The sequence below is a fragment of the Cutaneotrichosporon cavernicola genome (genome assembly GCF_030864355.1).
Source record: "Cutaneotrichosporon cavernicola HIS019 DNA, chromosome: 1".
In the NCBI taxonomy this organism is placed as follows: domain Eukaryota; kingdom Fungi; phylum Basidiomycota; class Tremellomycetes; order Trichosporonales; family Trichosporonaceae; genus Cutaneotrichosporon; species Cutaneotrichosporon cavernicola.
This window is the reverse complement of record NC_083393.1, coordinates 1477429-1498759: the sequence shown is the minus strand read 5'-3', so window position 1 is coordinate 1498759 and position 21331 is coordinate 1477429. Positions and strand designations below refer to the sequence as shown.

At 57.6% G+C, this 21331-nt stretch overlaps 9 protein-coding genes across 9 annotated transcripts; 3 read left to right on the top strand and 6 right to left on the bottom strand.

Annotated features, from left to right (window-relative positions):
• Window positions 1-88: 88 nt before the first annotated feature.
• Window positions 89-1865, top strand: RVB1 (uncharacterized protein; the record flags this gene model as incomplete). Its single annotated transcript, XM_060601533.1, has 3 exons — window positions 89-349; window positions 510-642; window positions 832-1865. The coding sequence occupies 3 exons, from the start codon at window positions 89-91 to the stop codon at window positions 1863-1865; spliced, it is 1428 nt and encodes a 475-aa protein (XP_060453095.1).
• A 613-nt stretch (window positions 1866-2478) lies between these two features.
• On the top strand, window positions 2479-2864 carry CcaverHIS019_0105460 (uncharacterized protein; the record flags this gene model as incomplete). Its single annotated transcript, XM_060601522.1, has 3 exons — window positions 2479-2695; window positions 2730-2813; window positions 2845-2864. 3 exons carry the CDS (start codon window positions 2479-2481, stop codon window positions 2862-2864), a joined length of 321 nt encoding a protein of 106 aa, XP_060453094.1.
• Window positions 2865-4942: 2078 nt separating this feature from the next.
• Window positions 4943-5437, bottom strand: CcaverHIS019_0105450 (uncharacterized protein; the record flags this gene model as incomplete). Its single annotated transcript, XM_060601511.1, has 3 exons — window positions 4943-5004; window positions 5034-5111; window positions 5152-5437. The coding sequence occupies 3 exons, from the start codon at window positions 5435-5437 to the stop codon at window positions 4943-4945; spliced, it is 426 nt and encodes a 141-aa protein (XP_060453093.1).
• Window positions 5438-5913: 476 nt separating this feature from the next.
• CcaverHIS019_0105440 (uncharacterized protein) lies at window positions 5914-6378 on the bottom strand (the record flags this gene model as incomplete). Its single annotated transcript, XM_060601500.1, has 3 exons — window positions 5914-5954; window positions 5987-6067; window positions 6189-6378. The coding sequence occupies 3 exons, from the start codon at window positions 6376-6378 to the stop codon at window positions 5914-5916; spliced, it is 312 nt and encodes a 103-aa protein (XP_060453092.1).
• A 553-nt stretch (window positions 6379-6931) lies between these two features.
• Window positions 6932-8712, bottom strand: ZPR1 (uncharacterized protein; the record flags this gene model as incomplete). The annotated part of the gene is made up of 3 exons (XM_060601489.1): window positions 6932-8193; window positions 8240-8497; window positions 8652-8712. 3 exons carry the CDS (start codon window positions 8710-8712, stop codon window positions 6932-6934), a joined length of 1581 nt encoding a protein of 526 aa, XP_060453091.1.
• A 528-nt stretch (window positions 8713-9240) lies between these two features.
• Window positions 9241-11106, bottom strand: NAG1 (uncharacterized protein; the record flags this gene model as incomplete). The annotated part of the gene is made up of 3 exons (XM_060601478.1): window positions 9241-9648; window positions 9683-10373; window positions 10421-11106. The coding sequence occupies 3 exons, from the start codon at window positions 11104-11106 to the stop codon at window positions 9241-9243; spliced, it is 1785 nt and encodes a 594-aa protein (XP_060453090.1).
• Window positions 11107-12225: 1119 nt separating this feature from the next.
• Window positions 12226-13480, bottom strand: RPL9B (uncharacterized protein; the record flags this gene model as incomplete). Its single annotated transcript, XM_060601467.1, has 5 exons — window positions 12226-12280; window positions 12325-12692; window positions 13035-13178; window positions 13336-13381; window positions 13470-13480. 5 exons carry the CDS (start codon window positions 13478-13480, stop codon window positions 12226-12228), a joined length of 624 nt encoding a protein of 207 aa, XP_060453089.1.
• Window positions 13481-15344: 1864 nt separating this feature from the next.
• CcaverHIS019_0105400 (uncharacterized protein) lies at window positions 15345-17686 on the top strand (the record flags this gene model as incomplete). The annotated part of the gene is made up of 4 exons (XM_060601456.1): window positions 15345-15479; window positions 15661-16154; window positions 16189-17344; window positions 17381-17686. 4 exons carry the CDS (start codon window positions 15345-15347, stop codon window positions 17684-17686), a joined length of 2091 nt encoding a protein of 696 aa, XP_060453088.1.
• Window positions 17687-18042: 356 nt separating this feature from the next.
• SEC14 (uncharacterized protein) lies at window positions 18043-19630 on the bottom strand (the record flags this gene model as incomplete). Its single annotated transcript, XM_060601444.1, has 5 exons — window positions 18043-18344; window positions 18382-18674; window positions 18915-19148; window positions 19427-19488; window positions 19625-19630. 5 exons carry the CDS (start codon window positions 19628-19630, stop codon window positions 18043-18045), a joined length of 897 nt encoding a protein of 298 aa, XP_060453087.1.
• Between the last annotated feature and the right edge of the window lie 1701 nt (window positions 19631-21331).

Here is a 21331-nt window from a genome sequence, read left to right as displayed (position 1 = left end):
CTCCACCTCTGAAGTTCGATTGTCACCGAGGACCAAGTTGACCGATGAGGTCAACACCATCCACCATCCATCATCCACCCATCTTACCATGACCGCACCATCTGCACAGCCAGGGACCATCATTACCCAGCCGCCTCCGCCCGCTGCCAACCGCGAGAGCCGGATCGCGGCACACTCCCACATCAAGGGGTTGGGACTCGCGGATGACGGGACGGCAATGGAGAGTTCGCAGGGGTTTGTGGGGCAGCGGAACGCGCGCGAGGCCCTCGGACTGCATCTCGCTCTGCTGCGGCAGGGGAGGCATTCGGGGAGGCCGCTGTTACTTGTTGGGCCGCCGGGGACTGGTAAGGTGAGTCGCGAGGCGAAGATGGCACGATTGTCAGGCAAGGGAAGGCCTTCCAGGTCATCTTCGGCGAGGCAGATCCCAAGGGGGAGAGCAGGACATCTGTGTCGCATGTAGGCAGCGCAACACTGTTGACCTGGTGACCCTGTACCCTAGCTAACATCAGACCGCGCTCGCTGTCGCGTTATCGCAAGAACTCGGGTCCAAGGTCCCCTTCTGTGCGGTCGTCGGCTCCGAGGTGTACTCTGGCGAGGTGAAGAAGACTGAGGTGCTCTCCAGCTGTTTCAGGCGAGCAATCGGTGAGTTTGAGCGCTTGAAGAGATGGGGGGAAAGGGTAGGAAAGCTCGTGGATGGCACCTCCTGGCCGGCTTGGATGCGGCGCTGCTGTGGGGTCTACTCCGTTCAGCAGCGCATTCCAGAGCCGACCTAATATCCGACCCCAATAGTTTCGCCAGTCTTAATCCACTTGAGACTCACGCTAACCCCAGGCCTCCGCATCAAGGAGACCAAGGAGGTCTACGAGGGCGAGGTCACTGAGTTGACGCCCTCCGAGGCAGAGAACCCGCTCAGCGGCTACGGCAAGACAATCTCGCACGTGATTGTTGGCCTCAAGACAGTCAAGGGCACCAAGCAGCTGCGTCTCGACCCAAGTGTGTACGAGGCGATCCAGAAGGAGCGTGTGGTAGTGGGCGACGTCATCTACATTGAGGCGAACACGGGTGCGGTCAAGCGCGTAGGCCGGTCGGACGCGTACGCGACCGAGTACGACCTCGAGGCGGAGGAATACGTCCCACTGCCCAAGGGCGACGTGCACAAGCGCAAGGAGCTGGTGCAGGATGTGACGTTGCATGACCTGGACATGGCCAACGCGCGCCCACAGGGCGGACAGGACATTATGAGTGTGATGGGGCAGCTCGTCAAGGGCGGGCGCACGGAGGTGACGGACAAGCTGCGCCGCGAGATCAACAAGGTGGTTGACAAGTACATCGAGCAGGGCGTCGCCGAGCTCGTGCCGGGTGTCGTCTTCATTGACGAGGTGCACATGCTTGACATGGAGTGCTTCACGTACCTGAACCGTGCCCTCGAGTCGCCTCTCTCGCCATACGTCGTGTTCGCGAGCAACCGCGGTGTGTGCACCATCCGCGGCACCGAGTTCGACGGCAGCTTCAGCGCCGGCATCCGCTCGCCCCACGGCGTCCCCGTTGACCTTCTCGACCGGTGCATGATCGTCAAGACGGAGCCGTACAGTCGGGACGAGGTGCGCAGCGTCGTCGACACGCGTACGCGCGTCGAGGGCATCGCTGTCACGCCTGAAGCACTCGACCGCCTCGCAGACGAGGGCGAGAAGAGCTCGCTCCGCTACGCTCTTCAGCTCCTCACGCCAGCCAGCATTCTCGCCAAGACGGCTGGCCGCACAGAGGTCGGCGTGTCTGACATTGATGAGCTCGGATCGCTGTTCCTTGACACGAAGCGGAGTACCAACGTGCTCAAGGACCTGGACGCGAACACCAAGGTGTACTAAGAGAGGGCGGCAGTGAGTAGGTTGGAGCAGTCCCGAGCCCAAGTCAGGAGGCCCGCGTAGGCTGAGGTGGAGTAGACGGTAGACCGTACCGCACATGTATAGAATCCATGCGCCGTGGCCTCACGGAAGCGCACTGACTTACTGATCGATTAGGTTTGGGATACATCCACAACTGATCTCGCGTCTCGCACCCAGCCTGCATGAGAGCGACATCTCGAGCTCCAAGAGCTCTGAATCAGATTCCGTGGCTCGCTCTCCCGACACGAATTTGACCCAGTATCGTACACCCCTCTCTGCCGAGGTTGCAACCGATCCCGCAAGTCAACGAGCCCGCATAATTGCGCCCAGGAAGTGTGGTAAATCAGACCGAGGAAGTGTGAGGGATGGATTCCGGGGGATGAATCTGTTCATGTGACGCGAAACATGACATCAAGTGAAGGGAAAGGAGGTTCAAACTTGAGGCACGGCCCGTTGGAACAAAGTTCCGGTACGACTCTCGTAACCATCCCATGAGAAATCTGGGCACCACTTGGATACCGACGCGCAACTCGTATCTGAAACAAATATTGGGACCTGCATCAATGTCGATCTCTCCATCTACCAACATCTAACTATGCTCATCAGTGTCGCCATCCTCGCCGCGGCCGCAGTCACCCTCGCCGCTCCCGCAAACTTGAGGGCCGTCGCCGAGGCCCGCAACGACCCCGTCGAGGCCTCCCTCCCGTTACCTATCCCAGAAAAGCGTTACCCAGCCCCGCTCCTGCCCGAAGGCGAGATCTGCAATACCAAGCGCTCGCCGTGCGCCAGGGACTACTGCTACCGCTGCTGCGGTGGGTTCTACTGTATCTTGTTGAGCTCACACAGACGACGGCAAGCACGCTTGCCTCGCCCCAGGGTCCCTGTGCTACAAGGACACTCGCGGGGTGTACATGTGTTTCGATTACAAGAGTGAGTATGAAGACGGATAGACTGACTTTAGCCGCCGTGCAATGGATCTAAAAGCCGCTTATGTACTAGTGGAGTATGCAATGTACGGTATGGAGACGACTTGGGGGTCGTGGCAGCTGGGCCAAGTGGCAGAGCAAGGTTGAGTCACATTTCCAGACGTTACTCAAGCTCCCACAACCTCCCACGAACATTGTAGAGTATTCGTACATTATTCTGCAGTTTAGTTCCTGCGCCATTGCTCGAGTTGCCCCAACTATGGGCCTAGTTATGCTCGTGGCAGTTCGGGAACCGCGGCTCGCCCAGCGGAATTTTCCACCGTCCGTTTCCCAAGCATGAATAGCGACACGGCAGATCTTAGACAAGGAAGGCATACTGTCATGTCTACTTGGAAAGAGCGTCCAGCCATGTACGGGTCACTCTTCGCCATGGAGACCAAGATATATGGGGCAGAACGGCTCCCTGCAACACGACATCCTACCATTTAGGGCTTGGTAGCAGATCCAGCCCTTTGGGCATCTCTGCCAGCCATCAGCTGGGGTCAGCAAGTCAGCTGGTCCTACTCGGGACGCACGGCAGCACCGACGGCCACAAGTGGGGAACGGGCACACCATGCGCGGACAAGCACCAGAGGTTGGGCGCGGTGTGGGGGGAAGTGCCTCAGCGTCGGGGTCGGGGTGTGCCGAGACAAGCGCCGCGAGCGCAATGGTCGAGAGGACGCAGATGCGCATAGTTTGTTGGCAGTTTGAACAGGATGGGAGAGATGGTGAGACATTATTCTGCACAGCCCGTTTCTATTTAACTGCCTAAAACCATGCGAAATTTCCAGAAACGGCATCTGTCGTAGGGTCCAGGACAACGACAAGCTATTAGGTGCCACTGAGCAACCATGACATAGAAACTAGATGTTAGAGCGTAGAACCATCACATATCCAGCCCTTGGGACAGCACCGTTGCCCGTCCGTGGTGTCGATGCACCTTGCGTATCCATCGCAAGCCGTTTTCTCTGGGTAATAAAAGTCTTGGTCAGCGCCTGCACAAACCATTGAATACCAGCTGCTACTCACTTCCACAACAGCCGCCAGAGCAATCATCCTCAATCGCGTCTGGGCAATCTCCCCAACGGTGGCCGCAATGCGACGCGTCGGCGGTGGGACGTGGGAGGTCCGTTACCCAGCTTGGCAGGTTGGGATTGGGGGACGGCCGGGGAGCTTGTCTGGGAACGTACGGCGATGCCGCAGCGGTGGCGAGGAAGAGGAAGAGGACACGCATGATTAATGTGGGAATCCGACACCGGCTCCGAGCCATATGTATGGGAGGGGGGGAGGCACGTTCGCGGGGAATATGACCAAACTCTCAAGGCCCCGCGTTTCCCAGCGACACAGTTACGGCAGGTATCCATACTCGTTCAACCTTGTTACTCTGTTCCACTTTACTCCACTCTACATATCCTCGCCGCGCCAGCAGTCATTGCCGGGACAGCGAATCGGGATGCCGTTTTCAGGACAGAACCAGCCTGGCGGGCAACAGACTTCGTCTCCCCTGACAATCGTGCATGTGCCGATTGTGCAGTGGCGCTTTCCCGACACTGGTTTAGCTGATATAGAGTAGAGACAACTCACGACAACACGCGCTCAGACACGGCGCGCGGATGCACTGAATCGGAGTACATGCGCCCTTCTTGGGACGGAACACTTCTGGTCCGTCAAAGGGCGTGGTTGGGCGCGGCCCGTCGCCTGTTATCGGGCTCGGGTTCGGGTCCGCTTCGGGGTTGGGGTTGGGAAGGGGGGTGGCGGTGACGAAAGGGAGGGCGAGGGCGAGGGCGATAGTGAGTAGCTTCATGGTTTACGATGCTGTTCTACCAGCTGGAAACGGTGGGTTGTTATGTATCGTCTAGACCAGGAACCGCGGAATCATCTGACCAGGCGCAAAGTTCTGTTCCCAACTTGAGAATAGAGCGTTGTTATGTATCGTCTGGAGCAGGAACGGTGGAATCATCTGACTACGCGCCAAGTTCTGTTCCGAGCTTAAGAAAAGAGCCTAGAACAGGAACATGCAGGGTGCGAAAACACTCTCACGATCACGTCTCACGTCGCTTTGTGTGCGTTTCAGCTTGACCTTGATATGCATTGTTACATGGCGACATCACCGTACCCACAGTCCTGCTTGGAACAGTCTCTCGGTCCACCGGGAGCTGGGTTAACGCAACTAGTCGAGACTCACCATCACACCACCAACCGACAGGGCAGCAGTATCCGGAACCGGCGCAGCTTCCGGCGGAGCAGTACGACTCTCCCCCGGCTGGGTTCAGCTTCTCTGGGGTAGAACTGTAGGGACTCACGGCAACAGGCCTGGAGACATGGTCCGCGGCCTACGACGTCGAGGCATTCTACGCGCTCGCAGTGACCCTTTATGGGCGGGTCTATCTCTGGCCATGGGTGGTCGGGCTCGGGCTCAGGTGGTACGGGGGACATGGTGGGGACGGGCGGACTCTTCGGACCATTGGGGTTGGGAAGGTTGGAGGGCTCTACTACACTGGGCCATGGAATGACTCTTGGGTCGGGGTTCGCGATGGGCTTTGCAGCGGCGAGGACTGGTAGGGCGAGGAGGAGGAGCTTGATAGACATGGTGGATGTTCAACAATCGACAAGGAGAGGGGAATTGTGGGAGGGAAGGGTTTATTGATGCAGGCACAAATGGTTCGATGGTCTCTTAGAGACGCCAGGCCTCAACCCGCGCCTGGATTGTTCGGCAGCTCGACTGGCATCACCGGACATGCATAATCCCCAAACTAGTATTCTACACGAGTACAGGTAGGACGACGAGTCCCGTTATGACCGTCGGGAGAGTTAGGTTATGTATGGTTGCTCAGTAAAGTGAGGTTCTAGTACATGTTCCAGTTACATTAGCATTTTACGTTGTAAACCTTACAGTCATAAGGTTTGACTGCACGGAATGTATCGGCAGGCATAATGAGGTTGGTTAATCGGTCTTTGACATCTAGACGTGGGTCAAGAGGTCAGTTACAAACTACACAGCCTCGCTACGCCGCCACCTCGCTCCACACGATTTCATCTTCTGAGCAGTAGTACTTTCCTCTCGCTTAGCAGGTCTCGATATTGCAGTTGCGCGGGCCGCCAGGGGCTGTAGTCAGTACCTTCCTTCTCGGCTCTCACCATCACACCACCAGCCCGGAGGGCAGCACCTCCTCGGGTTGCCGAAGCACGAGTAGCCTATGGGGCAGTAATGGGCGCCGTCTCCTTGTGTCAGCGGGGTTGGGGGAAAGGGGAGGCAAGGTGGGTATCTTAGGGACGGGAGGGAGAATGGAGAGGAGTGAATGTAGGGAGTAGGAAGGAAGCAGAGGAAGAAGCAGCTCACCACAGCAGTTGTGGAGACAAGGCGCGCGAATGCAGTAGATCTGTATACACTTGCCGGGCACCGGCTTAACCCAAGGGAACATGGGACGGGGCTTGGTGACATCGTCGGCAGCGTCGGCCTCAGCGTCGGCGTTAGGGACAGGCGTGGCGGCGACGAGGGCGGCAAAGAGTAGGCCGAGGGCGAGCTTCATTGTTGACAGGCTTTGTAGAATGGAAGAGTGAGTGAGTGATGAGTGAGTGAGAGGAAGGTAGTCAAGACTATGAATCCAGAGGGATCTTATTGTGTCGTGAGGGGAGAGAGGGGCGTAGACAATAGACAAAAGGATGGGTTAAAGTCACTCTACTTCCCGATTCAGAATCCAAGATCCCCTTTTGTTGTCAGAGAATACCCACCGCGTACCGTTATTTGTACAGCTCATAGAGCAGATAGATCCGGGGGGAGAGTGGCTGCCAAAATACATTGCTCAGGCAAACAGTGGTCGTCGGCCCTTGGTAAGCAGTGATCAGTGAGCCACGAAAGCCATCTCACCTCGGCGGGCATACGGGGTCAGACGCGATCCAAACAAACGCTTCCAGTCCCCACCCTTGACGTGCAGTGATGCATGATACAACAGGCGTCTAGCATTCTATATTATACCTAGTGTGCAGCTGTGTACTGCACTTGCTATGAGTCAAGACCAGCAAGACAATAGGAAGAGGAGCAAAGACAGGCAACCTCGCGAGCATGACCGCAGGTCTGCAGGCTTAGAGCTTGTCCTTGATCTCAGGGTTGTAACCCTCGACCTTCATGTCGCTGAGGCCGAGGTCGTCGTTCTGTTCCTGCGACCGCTCGTACTCCTCGATAGTCATGTCCGGGTCGGGGTCCGGTGCATTCGTGTTCTGGAGGTAGGAGTTGGAGAGGGGGTCGTCGATGATCAAAGTAAAGTCGTGCTTAACGTTCATGACGTCCTTGAGGCCCTGGAGGAACTTTTCAAAGTTGCGGTCGCCAGCGACAATCGCCTGGCCAATCTCGCCCTGTGCGTGACCTGCCGTTCCAGAGTCGCCGGTGCGGAACACCTTGGTGGAGAGCTCGTCGTAAATCTCGTTCAGGATGCCCTCGACGGTGGTGAAGCGGCCGCCGAGCGTGCCGGGCTGGAGGACGAGGTCGATCTCGGGAATCGCGAGGCCACACGTGTCACTTTTGAGAATGTCGCGCGAGAGAGCGTCCTCGTCGCCAGCTTCAATCTTGAGAGTCACCTTCTTGCCGAGCGGCTTGATCTTGCCTCCGCTCTTGACCTCGTTGTCCTTGTAACCGCAGGTCGGGCACGTCGACGACATGATGATCACCTCCTCAAAGTAGGGGATGTGAACCTGCTGCATGCGCGTCTCGAGCTCGTGTCCGCACGAGCTGCAGGTCGCGGGGAACGAAAACACCTCCTCGGGGACTGGGACGTCGTGCTCGACGACGTTGGCGCGGTGGCGGTGGTAAAACTCGTCGGCGTTGGCGATCTTGGTCGTCTCCTCCTCATCCTCGTCCTTGGCCGCGACAAGGCCTAGTTTGACGTTCTGCTCAAACGTACGGTTGTAAGCGCGCATGTTCCACTGGGGATCGTTGGTCGAGTCATTGAACGCGAGGAACGAGTTACCGCTGGGGTCGTCAAGAGTGATGGTGAACGGCTTGAACGGCCTGTCGTGGTGCACGCTCTCGTGCATGATGGCTGGACCATCGCGACCGACCTCACCACCCTCGTCGCCCTCCTCCATGTCAAGAGCGTCGCGCAGGGGTGCGAGCAGCGCGTCAATCTTGTCGGCCGTCTCCTTGTCCATTATGCGGCGCACAGGCTGCTCCATTGCCAAGTCGCGCACAGTGTCGCGCAGGATGCCCTCGACAGTAGTGAGCTGGCCACGTCCGGGAGGAATCGTGAGCTGAAATTCGGGGATGGTCACAGTCGCCCAGTTGGACTTGACGAGCTGGCGGTCAAGGTCGGCGCGTGACAGCATGTGCACGGTGTATGCGCATCCCTTGGCTGCGTGTTAGTTTGAGCTTTGAGTTCATGAACCCGGTCAACTCACGCTGGATCTCGCCCGCAGGCTGGACCTCGGTGTCGCGGTACCCGCAGCTGTCACACAGAAAGGACGACACGACAATCTCCTTAAAGTAGGGAATGGTGGTGAGGAGGAAGCGGGTCGTGCCATTCTCGTGGCAGCGCATGCAGAGCGACTCGACCTCGCGGATCGCCTTGGTGTCCTCGTCATTGACGTCCTCGACCGCTTCGGTGTGTGCCGCGACGTCACCAAGCGTTGGGAAGAGGTTCTCCTTCTTCTCAGCCACTGAAGTCAGCGCACGTCCAAAGACAGCGAAGGAGGGGTTGGAGTATCAGTCGTTTAGGCATAGGTTTGGTTTCACGGCCGAAGCCTTCAAACGCAAATTACATTGAACATCATGAAGAGGGTGTGGAAGGTGTGGGAGGACGCGTGTACTCACTGATGCTAGGTGGGTGTGGTGGGGGTGTTTGGGGGTTGGATGAGATGGGTGTGGTGAGCATGTTGCTCCGAGATTTTTGTACTTGGACTGATTCATGCGTCATTAGTAAGCGGAATCAAATTTGCTAGCCGCGAATATGCTGGAGGACCTTCCAGTGCATTCGTGTTACACAGGGTGAAGAGCGGGACCAAAACTCGTCTTGCTTTGGAACGTGCACACATTTGGTTCCGCTATGGATGTGGAACAAGTGCCACTTGACAACACGAACCATTGTCAACCTGTTACACTCAATCTCCACCACACCATTGCGCCGTCGAGCGAGGCTCAAGCATCTCACGAGTAGTCGAGGACTCTGACTCTTAGGAAGATGGATATGAAGGGGTGGCCGCCGCTTCCCACTGACCCCTGACCAAGTTGTTTTCACAAAGCTGCCCTCCAACCGCGCCAACAATCTGACCCAGCTGATCCACCACCCCACGAATCTCGTCGGTGTATCGGCTGCTCGAACAGGTTCACTTTATTCATTGCGCTTATTATTCACAAGTTTCTTATCAGCGCACACTAACCCTTTCTGCCAACTTTTGTGGCTTTACTCAAGGAGACACTCTCCAGGGCGCATGGCACACCACTCGGGCTGGATGGGCACCGCGCGAATCCCGCGTGCGTCGAGGCGGTAGCGCACATCGTGCATGCGACCGGCAGCGGTGACCGGGTCCCGCGGGAATCCCTTCTCGCCTCCGCCAGACCAGAACACCTCGGCGAAAGCAGCGGCACGCGGCCAAAGCTGTGCCTCGATGTTGTTGGCATCCGTCTGCTCGGCCCACAGCGACGCCTGGCCGCCAACCACGAGTTCCTTCTGCGCGTCGCTGGTCAGGTTCAGGTACGGGTCGTACGACAGCGCCTTCATCCACGTCTTGTACGGGTCGCACCACGAGTTGATGTTGCCCGTCTTGGCCTTCTCGGGGTCACCAGTCACCCAGCCGCCCTGGCCGCAGTCCTGGAGTCAGAAGAGAGTTTTGGTTGGTACTCACGAGGTAGAAGTAGTTGTAGTCGGCCATGATGACGCGGAAACCCTTGTTGATCACGCCGGCCGTGGACTCGGGACCACGCCACGCCTGGATGAGCGTGTCGTTACCGATACCACTGTCGAACTCGATCGCCATCTCGTCCCACACCACTGGAGTGCGCCCAATCTCGCGGATGACCTCGTGCGTCTGTTCCGTGAATGGGCGGAGGGCGGCACTGAGGGTCGCGTCACTCTCTTCCTTTGTGGTAAAGTTGAATGACCATCCGTTGGCGGCGTAGATGTCCGCCGTCTGCGTGTCATTGCTCACGCACACGGCGTTGATCTCGTCACCTCCAGTTCCAAAGTAGGGCGACTTGAGCAGGCCAAGAGTCTGCTTGAACATCTTGCGGGTGAAGCTGATCGTGGCGGGGTCCGCGAAACGCAGCTGCCCACTAGGCGGCTCGTTGGCCCAGACACTCCATGGGTGGCGCACGAAGCCAGCAATCAGCTCTGGGAAAGTGTTGTACACAGCGGCGGTGTGGCCAGGCGTGTCGATCTCGATCACGACGTCGATGCCGCGGGCACCGGCGTAGTCGACAATGCGGCGCACGTCGTCCTCGGTGTAGATCTTGGCGGGGGAGTAAGCAGCGTTGTCGGCCAGGGCGCCGAGCTCGCCGCTGAACTTGAGAGGGAACGACTGCGAGTCGACAATGTGCCTGTGGTCAGAGGGGGTGGAGAGAGGGGGATGGATAGTCAGACGCACCAGTGGAAGACGTTGATCTTGACGGCCGCCATAGCATCGATCTGACGCCTGATCACATCAAGGGGCAAATAGTGCCGGCTCGAGTCGAGAAGCACCGCGCGCCACCCGAAAGCAGGGCGGTCCTTGATCTCATAAGGTGCAAACGGCGCATATACCTGCTTCTTGGGTTTACCGCGCTTGTCCTTGTGGCCATTGCCATGGTGGCCGTTGTCGCCGTTGTTGGGACCCGGAAGAGACGAGTACAGGAGGTTCTCGAAAGTAGTGAGGCCGCGGTAGAGTCCGATACTGGTCTGTGCCGTAATCACAGCAGGGCCGTTAACTGGCATGGAGAGGGTGTATGCCTCGTTCTCGATGCGCTTCTCGAGACGTTCCTGCGCGTGGACCGCGATGGGCTTCGCCGGCCCAGTGAAGCGGAGGACGAGGGAGCGGAGCTCGCCGCCACAAGAGAACTCGGATCCATGAGTCGGAGAGAGGTAGAGCGGCGCGCTAGTCAGGCGGTCCTGCACGGTCTTGGCGGCTTGGGAGAGGTCGGCGGCCGAACCGCCCTCAATCTTGATCTTGAAGGAGGGGTGCAGGCAGAGCGTGGTGTTGCCCTCCGAGTGGGATGTGGGCTCGGGGACGACGCGGAGCTCGGCGGCCGCCGTGGCTGCGAGTGCGAGGAAGCGGAGGATGGGGAAGAGGAGCATGTTGTGAGATGGTGAGTTGGTGAGATGGGGGGGGGGGGGATGTATGTCAAAGAAGTGTCAAGGAGGGTTGATATAGCTCGTCGACTTGAACTGCTTGATGAGCTGTTGAGCTGATGAGCTGATGAGCTGATGAGCTGATGCAACGAGAACAAGGTTACGGAACTGTGGATCGCGCAATCGCGCAATCAACAACACATGTGGTTACGGCGAACGCGGCGTAAACATCAAACACGCGCTTGAGTTGTGTTGGTGCGTCAATTGCCGCCAGCCATTCAACATTTGAGCTTGACCCGCTACCGGTTGAGCTTGACGCGCTGTCGGAAGAATGGAGATTAAGTTCTTGTCGCCGTTCCTTCCGCCTTGGTATAGAATGGATGTCACGGCATGTCATGTCTGTTGGCTCAAAGTGCAATAGTTGAAACCGACCATCAGCTGATTGGTTTGAGTGTTGTTGACATTCATTGTCAGTAGGCACAAACTGATGAGACGAGGAAGCAAACGCGGGTGGCCCGTGCCTCACTCTGCCTCTGCCCACCGGCCAACACGGCGGTTTCCGGCCTGGACATCTAACTTCCCCGGTGGCGCTGATGGGGCCCGACGTATCTACGGGGCCCGACGTCGCGTCCGTTGACATCTTTATATCACGGCCGATGGATGTCCGATGTCAGAGCAGTCAAGAGCATGCTTGTTGAGAATGTCGACTCTCAGCTCGCCGGTGGCGCGGTGGACGCGCCGCCTGCCTCAGCAATCCATGAGCCAAACGCACACCGAGCAGACCCCGAGCCCGTCAATGACCGTAGCTGTCGGTCTGCGTCGGCTTCTCCAGACGAGGCCGCATAGGGTCCTTTACACCCTTTCCGCCTCCACAGCTGCTCAATGGTAGCATCTCAATGCCGCTCGCTGGTCGTCCACCATGGCTCCCCCTTGCTGACTTCAGTAGGACACTGCCTCCATACCGGCTTCCGATCCGCCCTCGTCCTCTGCTCTCCAATCCTGTCGGTCTATCACGTTCTCCCTCCTCTCTCCCCCCTGTCCTTGTCTCAATCTCCTCTACCCCTCCCGAAGTGCAAATGATGGTACATCGTGCCACTACTCCTCGGCAACCATGTCCCAAGCCCTCTACTCGTCCTGGACAACGTTGGTGCGCTCCGAGATGTAAATACCGTCAAGGAACCTAGGGTCAGCACAGTCTTTTGACTGACATTCGTGGCTACTCACTTGCGGATATCCTTGTGCTTCACGCGGCACTTGTCGGTGATCGACGCAGCGGACTGGGACACCTTCTCGATGTCGTTGCCCTCAAGGATGATCTCGTCCTTGACGTCCGAGAGCTTGACGGTGGTGCCCTCGAGCATGGGGCACTCGCGCACAATCTTCTCGCCAAGGAAGTTGCGGATCTGGATCGACTGGGCGTCGGCAGCGGGGATGGCGTTGATGGGGAAATGCGCGTAGACGAGCTTCATCTTGTACTGGAAGCCCTTGGTGACGCCGGTGATCATGTTCTCAACCAGCGACCGGATGGTGCGGAGGCACGCGACGTGCTTGCGGCCACCGTGGAAGATGGTGAAGACAACCTTGTCGGCAACCTGGGGTTAGCGCTTGATTCCGGCAAAAGTTTGTTCCTGTCACGAGACAAGGATCGGGTGGGACATTCAACGCCGTGCACATAACAGAGAGAACGATCGCTCCACACAGACGATGGGAGACGAGACAGGCCACTGCTCGCAGGTTTGCCACCAGGCTCGCGGTCTGCTTCAAACTGAATCCTGGCCCATCTGCGCTCTCCGGGAAGATCTTGCGCCCGTTCGTGCCAGGCCACTTCCTATCACCATCGTTCGTCGCGCGAGCATCCTTCATCCCTTCTCCCTCGCCATCTTGTCCCACACCGCCTGCCCCTCTTTGGTCCTCGCCCTCCAAAGTCCACTCACGACCTGGATGTCCATCGCAACGTGGCGGACGTTCTTGACGAGGGTGCCGCGAGGGCCCTCGACAGTGATCTTGCGCGCCTTAACGGCGACGGTCACACCGGCGGGGATGGGCAGGGTCTCAACGGAGGTGAGGTCCTTCATTGCCTGTAAGTCGTGCGCGAAAGTCGAAGGAAGAGAGGGGATTTCGTTCGCGGTGGTTCGCGATGCGGGAAACGCAAAAGAGGGGAGAGCGAAGAGCGCGAGAACGTCGACGGGAGGAGCTGTGTCAGCACAAGTGTCGAGGGGGTGACGGCGGACGCACGACTTTTGTTGATGGATGGAGAGGGCTAGACACACGGCGCCGAGCTCTGTCTGCTCAACCACAACGACCACCAGTTTGGACCACCAAATCAATTTTGCATCCGCCTCAGCCATGACCGATAAAATGACACGTACAATTTGGTCATTTTAGCCACAAGGACTGGGATTCTCAAAACCCCGACAGGCTTAGGTAACGCCACGTGACCTGAATGATCTCATCGGTTTTGGTCTGGTTCCCCCACGCCACGGTGCCACTTTGGTGAGTGGGGTGCTTGATGCAGGTCAGTAGAGACAATAACTCGACTGGATCATGAGGACTCATACAACCTCGCAACTGTGGAAAGAAGACGATTCACTCGCTCTCAACATTCACCATTATGGCTGTCACTCTCATGCAGTGATCCGCTGATCTAGGTGCATCGCGTCACCCACGCGCCCGTGCAGTCCTTCCAAACCCCTTCTCTCTTCGTGTTCCACTTCGTAGACGATAGAATTGATTCTGACGCGCTGACAATTGAGGCATTCTCGGCAACGCCAAATGTCTCGCCAATACGCGCCACCGAAGCATTCTCACGCATCTCACAATCTCACGATCTCACGTCTGCTTCTCAATGCGTCGTTGGGAATTGTTGACCTCGTTCTCCGACGTGCCCCGATCAGACACTTGGCTATTGCTCGATGACGCTCGGGAGAACCAGCGAACGTGCCGGGTGACAATACCAATTCCGTCAAGAGGCACCATCATCAGCCACCAAGCCACCGAAGCAACGCTCTCGGGACGCAGCCCGGTCCCTTGAGCCCATTCGACGCGTCGGACACATTGTTGAATAGCTCGGCTCCCATACCCAAAGGATGGATGACAAACACCAAGACGGCCATGCTTCTATACCCTCTGATGAGCGGGTCCCCTTGTCCAGCGTGCCGTTGGTCTGGAGAGAGAGAGGTGGGTGAGGTGTGGGCGAGTTGGGCAAAGCGCCACCCACCGCCACAAATCACTGATTTCTCGGCTCGTGCCCAGCTTACCGCCGGTCACCGCCACCATACCCCCCGCCACTCCACTACCAATTCACACGGTCTCAACCTCTTCCCACCTCGCACCATCATCCCTTTTGCTTTGCACTCGCACCCATGCTCACCCTCTACTGATCATCACAAAACTGCACTTCTGACATGATTGAGACACTTGACCCTAGTTCTACATAGCACAACACACTCGATCTATTGGCCCTCGGCCATTGCCGCATCACGCGCCCCGCACCAGCCCCCAGGTAATCCCTGTGGGGCCCGAGCGTCGGAGTAAGTGCTTTTTCGGGCACGAGGCAGAACCGCCCAACACCCCCCGTTTGAGCGGCATCCCGTCAAGCGCGGAGGCGGCGCCGTGGGGCTCGCACGGGCCTACAGGCAATCTGCTTTCTGGCCCCCCCTCAAACCGTCCGCTTCACCCCGTGATGGACAAAGGCGTCGGCGCAAAGGGGCACGCACAGACCGGACAATGGTGTGTACACGCTTCGCGGGGCTCGCGGTGAGCCCTCCAGTGGCTGGTTGTACCACCCGGACGTGCGCTGAGCGATGGTATACAGTGGCAGTCAGGCAGGAGGGGTTATAAAGCAGTCTGATGGATCATCGTTGCGCCCATCATCTTGACCAACAGCCTCTTCCTCCATCTCTCCATCGTCTCCTTACTTCCCCCCCACCCTGCGCATACTGTACACGACTGTCTAGTCCTGTCAATCACTTGTGATCTACTCTGTGTACGACACTACCCTCTTGATGAATTGAACGCACACACCCTTTCACGCCACTGCCACTGCTCGCATCCAATTCTCGCCCCATCCCACGACGAGTGGCGCTCACATAATCGCACTTTATTGTGTATTCCTGTGAGTTACGACTGTGCACCCGCCATCCCCCGCAATTACGCTACCTGCTAAAGCTAAATACTTTCCCATCACCCACGAGGATCGCTCTCCACTCCTACTCCCTCCCCCCGTCCCCCCCCCCACAGGAATCATGCAAGCACTCGTCGCTAATTGGCGCGAGTGGCAGCCCATTCATCGCCAAACACATCTGCTAACCGACCCAGACGCGTACCGCCCAGCCCTCTCCTCTCTTCCCCGCACGCACCCTCACCGATTCAATCGAACAGTGAGTACCATCACCCCAACCACCCCCCTTCCACCCAATCACCCCGTGACTCAACCGTCACCGTTACTTTTCCCACCCTCCTTGGGTATAAGTGGCGGTGATCGACCATTGTTTGATGGTGCAACCCTCTTACGCCTCTCAATCACGCCCACTTTTTTTCCATCACCCAGGCTGATGCCAGGCTATGGACATTAATGGCGACCATCCCCTCCCCTCTTCCGTGACGTTGCCTGTCATCTCTGTCGCCGAGTCTTCGTCACCCTCGAAGCGGGCTCCCCCTCCTCTCAACCTCAAAGAGAACCTCCCCTCCATAGGCGAAATCTTCGACGGCGTCGACGTTACCACTCCGTACACGCCGTACACACGCCTTGCTCAGAACTTTGAGCGGAACCCGCCCCTCCGCTCCCCTCTCCGCTCGCCCCTTGGCCTGTCCGTCCCCAGCTTGGCAATCCAACCCGCCACGCCTGTAGTTGGCGAGAGTGCAGCTGGCACCGACGCCGCCACGTACATTCCCCCGGAACAGCTGGTCAACAACGACTTTGAAATCGACCCAGCCCTCACTGAGGCATCCACCCCCTTGAACACCCCCCCCGACGCGTCCCAACCCTTTGGCCTTCCCATCACACTCGCCAAAAACATGATGCGCCATATGCGCCATGAGAAGACGTCGTCCGAGTAAGAGATTTTGATGGCAATGAGCTGACCCCAGGCGCCATGTGCTCCACGACACGTCGCCGGCCCGCTCGTATTCGACCAGGTCGCCCGGCACGTCGCCATACCGCCACATGAACAACCGATGGGACACGCACAGTATCTCGCCGGCACAGATCTCGCGTTCGCCGAGCCCAGGTCCCGTGCGCTACGAAAGCGACGACGAGTCGGCCGGTTACATGGAGATGGACACTGCTCCACTCAACCACCTGGCCTGGCAGCAGCCAATCCAGCTGACTCAGAGCTCCTCCACCCTCCCCAGAGATGGATACTTCGCCCCGCACTACCACCAAACCGCGCAGTACAGCTCCACGGTTGTTACCCAGGGCATCCTCGGCCTCAACGACAACTATTACCCTACTCCAGACCTAACTCCCAGCTGGTCGAGAGTCGCAACTCCTCTCCCAGTCCCCGTGCCGACAACGCCGCCAGGCCAGATCCGGGCCACGCTCGCTCCGCACGCCCACTCGGCTCCAACTATGCCAGGCTACGCGAACCCGTCGCCGTATACTTCCCCCGGCGCCGAGCTCGCCTCCTCGCTCGAGAACACGGTACCTCCCGGTGCCACGTTTGATCAGTGGAGTTGCCCAAACCCCGCCTCAATGTACAACGACAATCTGCAGGCCGGTTCCTGGAGAGAGGATCGCTACCGCCTCGCGACTCCCGCGTACTCTGAGATGAGCGTCGACACGAGCCCTAGTCCTGCTCGCACCAACCTGCCCTACGTGCCGGGCGAGTACCGTCACTCATTCGCTCGCAGCCAGTCCCCTAGCCCGGGGCCCTCCAACATACCCATGGGCTCTGGTCCCGTGCGCCCTGGCACGGTCCATGGGCGTGCCCGCCATAACCCTGTTGCCCGGAAACGCAGCGCCACGGGTGTCGCACTTGACCAGTTTTCCCAGCTCACTGTCGACCTGGTCTACCCTTGCTACCACAATGCTATTCGGCAGTGGAGCCCAATCGTCCTGGACCTGAAAAACCCGGTGCCCCACGACTACCGCGACAAGCGCGGTTTCTGGGACGACGAATGTTTCTGGACGTGGGACTGCACCGTCAAGGTCCACACGCGCTGTATCCGCATCTGCGCACAGTGCCACACCGCCCGCCCGGGTGCCAAGACGTGGCGCCGCAGCCACATCCAGCAGGAGACGAGCGTGAGTCTTCCGCCTGCCTTATTTTACTCACCCCAGCTCTGCAACAAGTGCGGCATCTACGAGCACACGCACCGTCAGCCGCGTCCCCCCAAGCCTGGCGACATCGAGAAGGCATACAACCCTGCCCTGCGCATCGAGACGTTCAACTTTATGCTCACCTCGCGCACTCGTGGTTCCAAGAAGGAGCGCTCGCCGTCGCCGCCCCTCAAATTTAAGCCCAACCCCGTCTTTGGAGGCGTCGTCCAGAGGCGCAGGGACACTGACGTCAAGCCCTTTTCCGGCGCACAACGCACGCGCAGGGACAGGGGGAGCGACAACGACGAGCACCGTCCCGGCGGCTAAAAGTGCCAACTAATCGTAATTCAGTTGTGCAATACCCAAGGTGTAAGCTCCAGAGAGCCACAGTAGTGTTTGTTTGTTAGTCCTGTTTGAGATATTAGGTAGTGATGTAGTGATGTAGTGATGAATGGCCGGGTTTGTGATCAACGTTCCTGGACGGCCAGTGCAAGTGGCAGGTGATTGGTTTGGCCGGTAAGATACGTGCCCCAGTGATAAACAGCAAGGGTCGGTACGGATCTTTTGGTCCCATACCCATGCCCGGCGCGCACTTGGGACACAAGCAAGGCCATGAACCATGCATGAGCAAGACCCATGAGCTAACGCAGTATCGCCTGCATGCCTACAAATCATAACCAATTCTAAGCCGTCGCCAGAGTCTTGTTCCACGGTCCAGCGTTGGACAGCGAGCACCCGCCAGGGCACTGGCAGGTACCTCCAAGGTCGACCGGGAGGTTCTCGGCCGGAATGTACTGCAGCAGCTCGGCCTTGTAGTTCCTGCCGAGGATGTGAATCTTGCGCTGCGTTGCCTCGTCGAGCCACGGCTTGATAATAGACCAGGCTGTGGAGAAGAGGTAAGGAGCGTTGATGATGAACATGAAACCCATGGTCTCGGGGTAGTAGTTCTGGCCAATTGTCGATGCGGCCGACACGTAGTCTTTGACTTTGTTGTCAGCTACCTCTGTCGTGATACAACTCACCCTTGTAGAAGGTCGAGATACCAGCATTCTTGAGGTCGAGAATGGTGCACGACGTCTCAATGAGGTGGCCGGCCTCCTCCGAGCACGCGGAAAGACGCTTGCCGAGGAACTGCTCGTATTCGTCCACCAAGTGGTGCAGCTGACGGTCCTGGGTGGTGGCCTTGTAGAGCGCAGTGATGTCGAGCTTGCCCATCTGCTCGATATAGACTGGCCGTCCGTCCTTGTCCGTCTTGTGGTAGAACTGTGGGTAGTACTTGTCGACCTCGATGGCCTCGGGGTATGGGAAGCCGTTCCTGGGGTTAGCGCGGTTCCCAGACGTTTCGTCCACGAAGCCAAAGCCGGTTTGTGGAAGTTTCGCGACCCGCAACGCTCGCACTCGCAAGAAGCAGGTTCTAATGCGAGCCAGCCGCCGTAAGCGACTCCAGGCTCTGGAACCACAGATCGGAATGCGAGACCAGTCTCCTCATCTCCTATCGATTCGCGCGTCTGCTTTGCGATCGCTCCGTGGCACAGCTTGCGTCCGTCACACTCACTTGGCAATCTCGTCGGTACCGAACTCCTTGCGCCACTTCTCGTTAATCTCCCACATGAGCTTGGCCTTGACAAGGTCAAACTTGCGTGCGCGGAGGAAGCGGAGAAGCGTCTTGTCGTCGTAACGGTCGTATCCGACGACCTCGTTCTTCGCCTTCTCCATGTCGGCGGGAATCAGGCCCTCCTCGACGAGCTCCTTACGGAATTGGGCGAGGATCTCGGTCTGGTGCTCATCGCTGCGTGGTCAAAACACAAGCAGGGAAGGAAGGAGGGTTCGTTTGGCGATGTTACGATGTGTGCGGCGACCGCGGGGTGAACAAACAATCGCGGGTATTGTACGTGTCGTGGGAACAGGGCCAAGGAAGGGACGATCGGCATTTGGGTCAATGGTTGGTCGAGGTGCGTCGGAAGGATGAGGAAAGATGAGACGGGATGGAGAGAGCGCGCAGACAATGTCAATGTCAGCACCTGTGCGCACGTTGTTGATAATTCGGGGCCCACTCCAGCAACTTACAGGTGACCGGGGTGGCCCGAGAGGAAGTCCTTAGGAGGAGCAGCGGCGGCGGGGGCGGCAGCCTGTGAGAAGAGTCAGTCTGTAGACAAGGACGTAGGAAAGGACTAGATGTGGAGGAATGTCCCAAGTTGGGCCGTGGCGTTTTGTCGCGTTGGAGGGAAGCGATGGTGATAGTGGTGCTTGGGGCCTGTGACTTACAGACATTGTTGATGGGGTGTTGTCAACGAGTGTGGAGTGGCGGAGAAAAGTATTATATGGTGATGGATAGAGATGGATGAGAAAATGCAAGTGAGGATCAGGAGAGTGAGAAGATGAGAAAGTCGAAGTGTTAAGACCAGACTGTTTCAAGTCAAGAGGTTGAGTAGATGGAGAGCAAGTCTAGGTGGGGAGGTTAGGTGGAATGACGGGGGGCGGGGGTGCGCCAGCCAAGTGTTAAGTGCTCCATGCTCCAACCAGTGTAGTGACTGTTATTGACCTAATGGCCTTGCTTTAGAAAAGTCTAATAAGCCCCATTGGATTTGGCCATGATTGCCCTTAATCATCGGCGTGGAATTACTTCCCGACCGGCCCGTCCAACCCCGCTTTCAGCCTCAGGCCACCCCACTCAGTGGCAAACTGCTAACTGCTGGCAGTGCGCCATTCTCGGTCGTCCCTGTCAGCCAGTCGGCGCCAGCCAGTCAGTAGGGACAAGTTCGCGAGGTTCGCGTTCCACGCGGCTGGTGTCATCGATCAAACATGCGAGCGCGCAATGCAGCCCATTTGCTTCCGTTTATATTGACCAACAGGCCTAAAGCTCACGTGTCTCACTAGACATTTAGGCTTATCATTAAGTGACCATGGTGGTATGTCGAGAGGCATGCGATAAGAGGAAAGTAGGCGCGTTACTCCAGGTGGGAACGCAATGCTGTGGGGGCAGCCTCAACCGTGCGCACTGTACATATGCATGTACACTATACGTACCGTGCACCCGATGACCAGATTGGCAGGCCGGGCAAGGCGGCAGATGATACCTGGGATACAGAATGCATCATGGATATGAAGGGAGATTTCAAGAAGGAGAGGAATAGAGGAAGGTGAGGGACAAGTAAGTGTTGTATGGCGATGCAGGGTAAATCACTGCCGAGCAGAGGTTTGGTCTATGATTCAAATAGTCTTGGCTAATATGGGTCTGTTCCGCGAAACCTGAAGTAAGGGGCAGACCAACAGCAGTTAATTTATTGTAATAGTAACTAGTAACCCTACCTCCCGACTTACCCTTTGACCAGACGTGTTTAACAGTCATGCAGTCAGTGGTTCATCCAAACTTGCTCCCTTCCTTGCCTTTCCGCAGTCACGTCACGTCACTTTCGTCTGATGGCCTGATGGACTGACTGTAAACTACGCGGTTATGAACAAACTGGATCAGCTGTTCCCGTCATTCACAACGGGTACCACAGCCAAGCCACCCCCAAACGACGCGTTTCCTCATTCTCTTCCTTCTCCTTTATATTTGATCATCTCTCGTCTCTCATATCCATACTCTTCCACGCCCTCATCTCGAACACGGACGCGTCGCGTCGTGCTTTGTTCCCTTCTATTCATCATCTCACTCCGGGTTCCTTTGCTCTCGGATCACATTTCGTACATTCCCCGAGCCAACAACGGTTCAAGCTTCCCCAGATTAGCCAGTCGCGGTTTTGGATCAAGCCACGTCGCCTTAATCCTCCAGGATTCATAGGATTCAAAGAAGTCGAAACCACCCTAGGCCTAAAGAACCGTCAACCTCTCAGTTTACCCTAGCTTGAACTGAATTGGACCTAGTTTGGACAATCAATTGAGCTTGAGCGCATAATCACTCAAGATTCACATCAAACCTCACCCAGTCCAAGCACTTTACGCACGCGCCTCCCCTCCATCGCCCCAAGC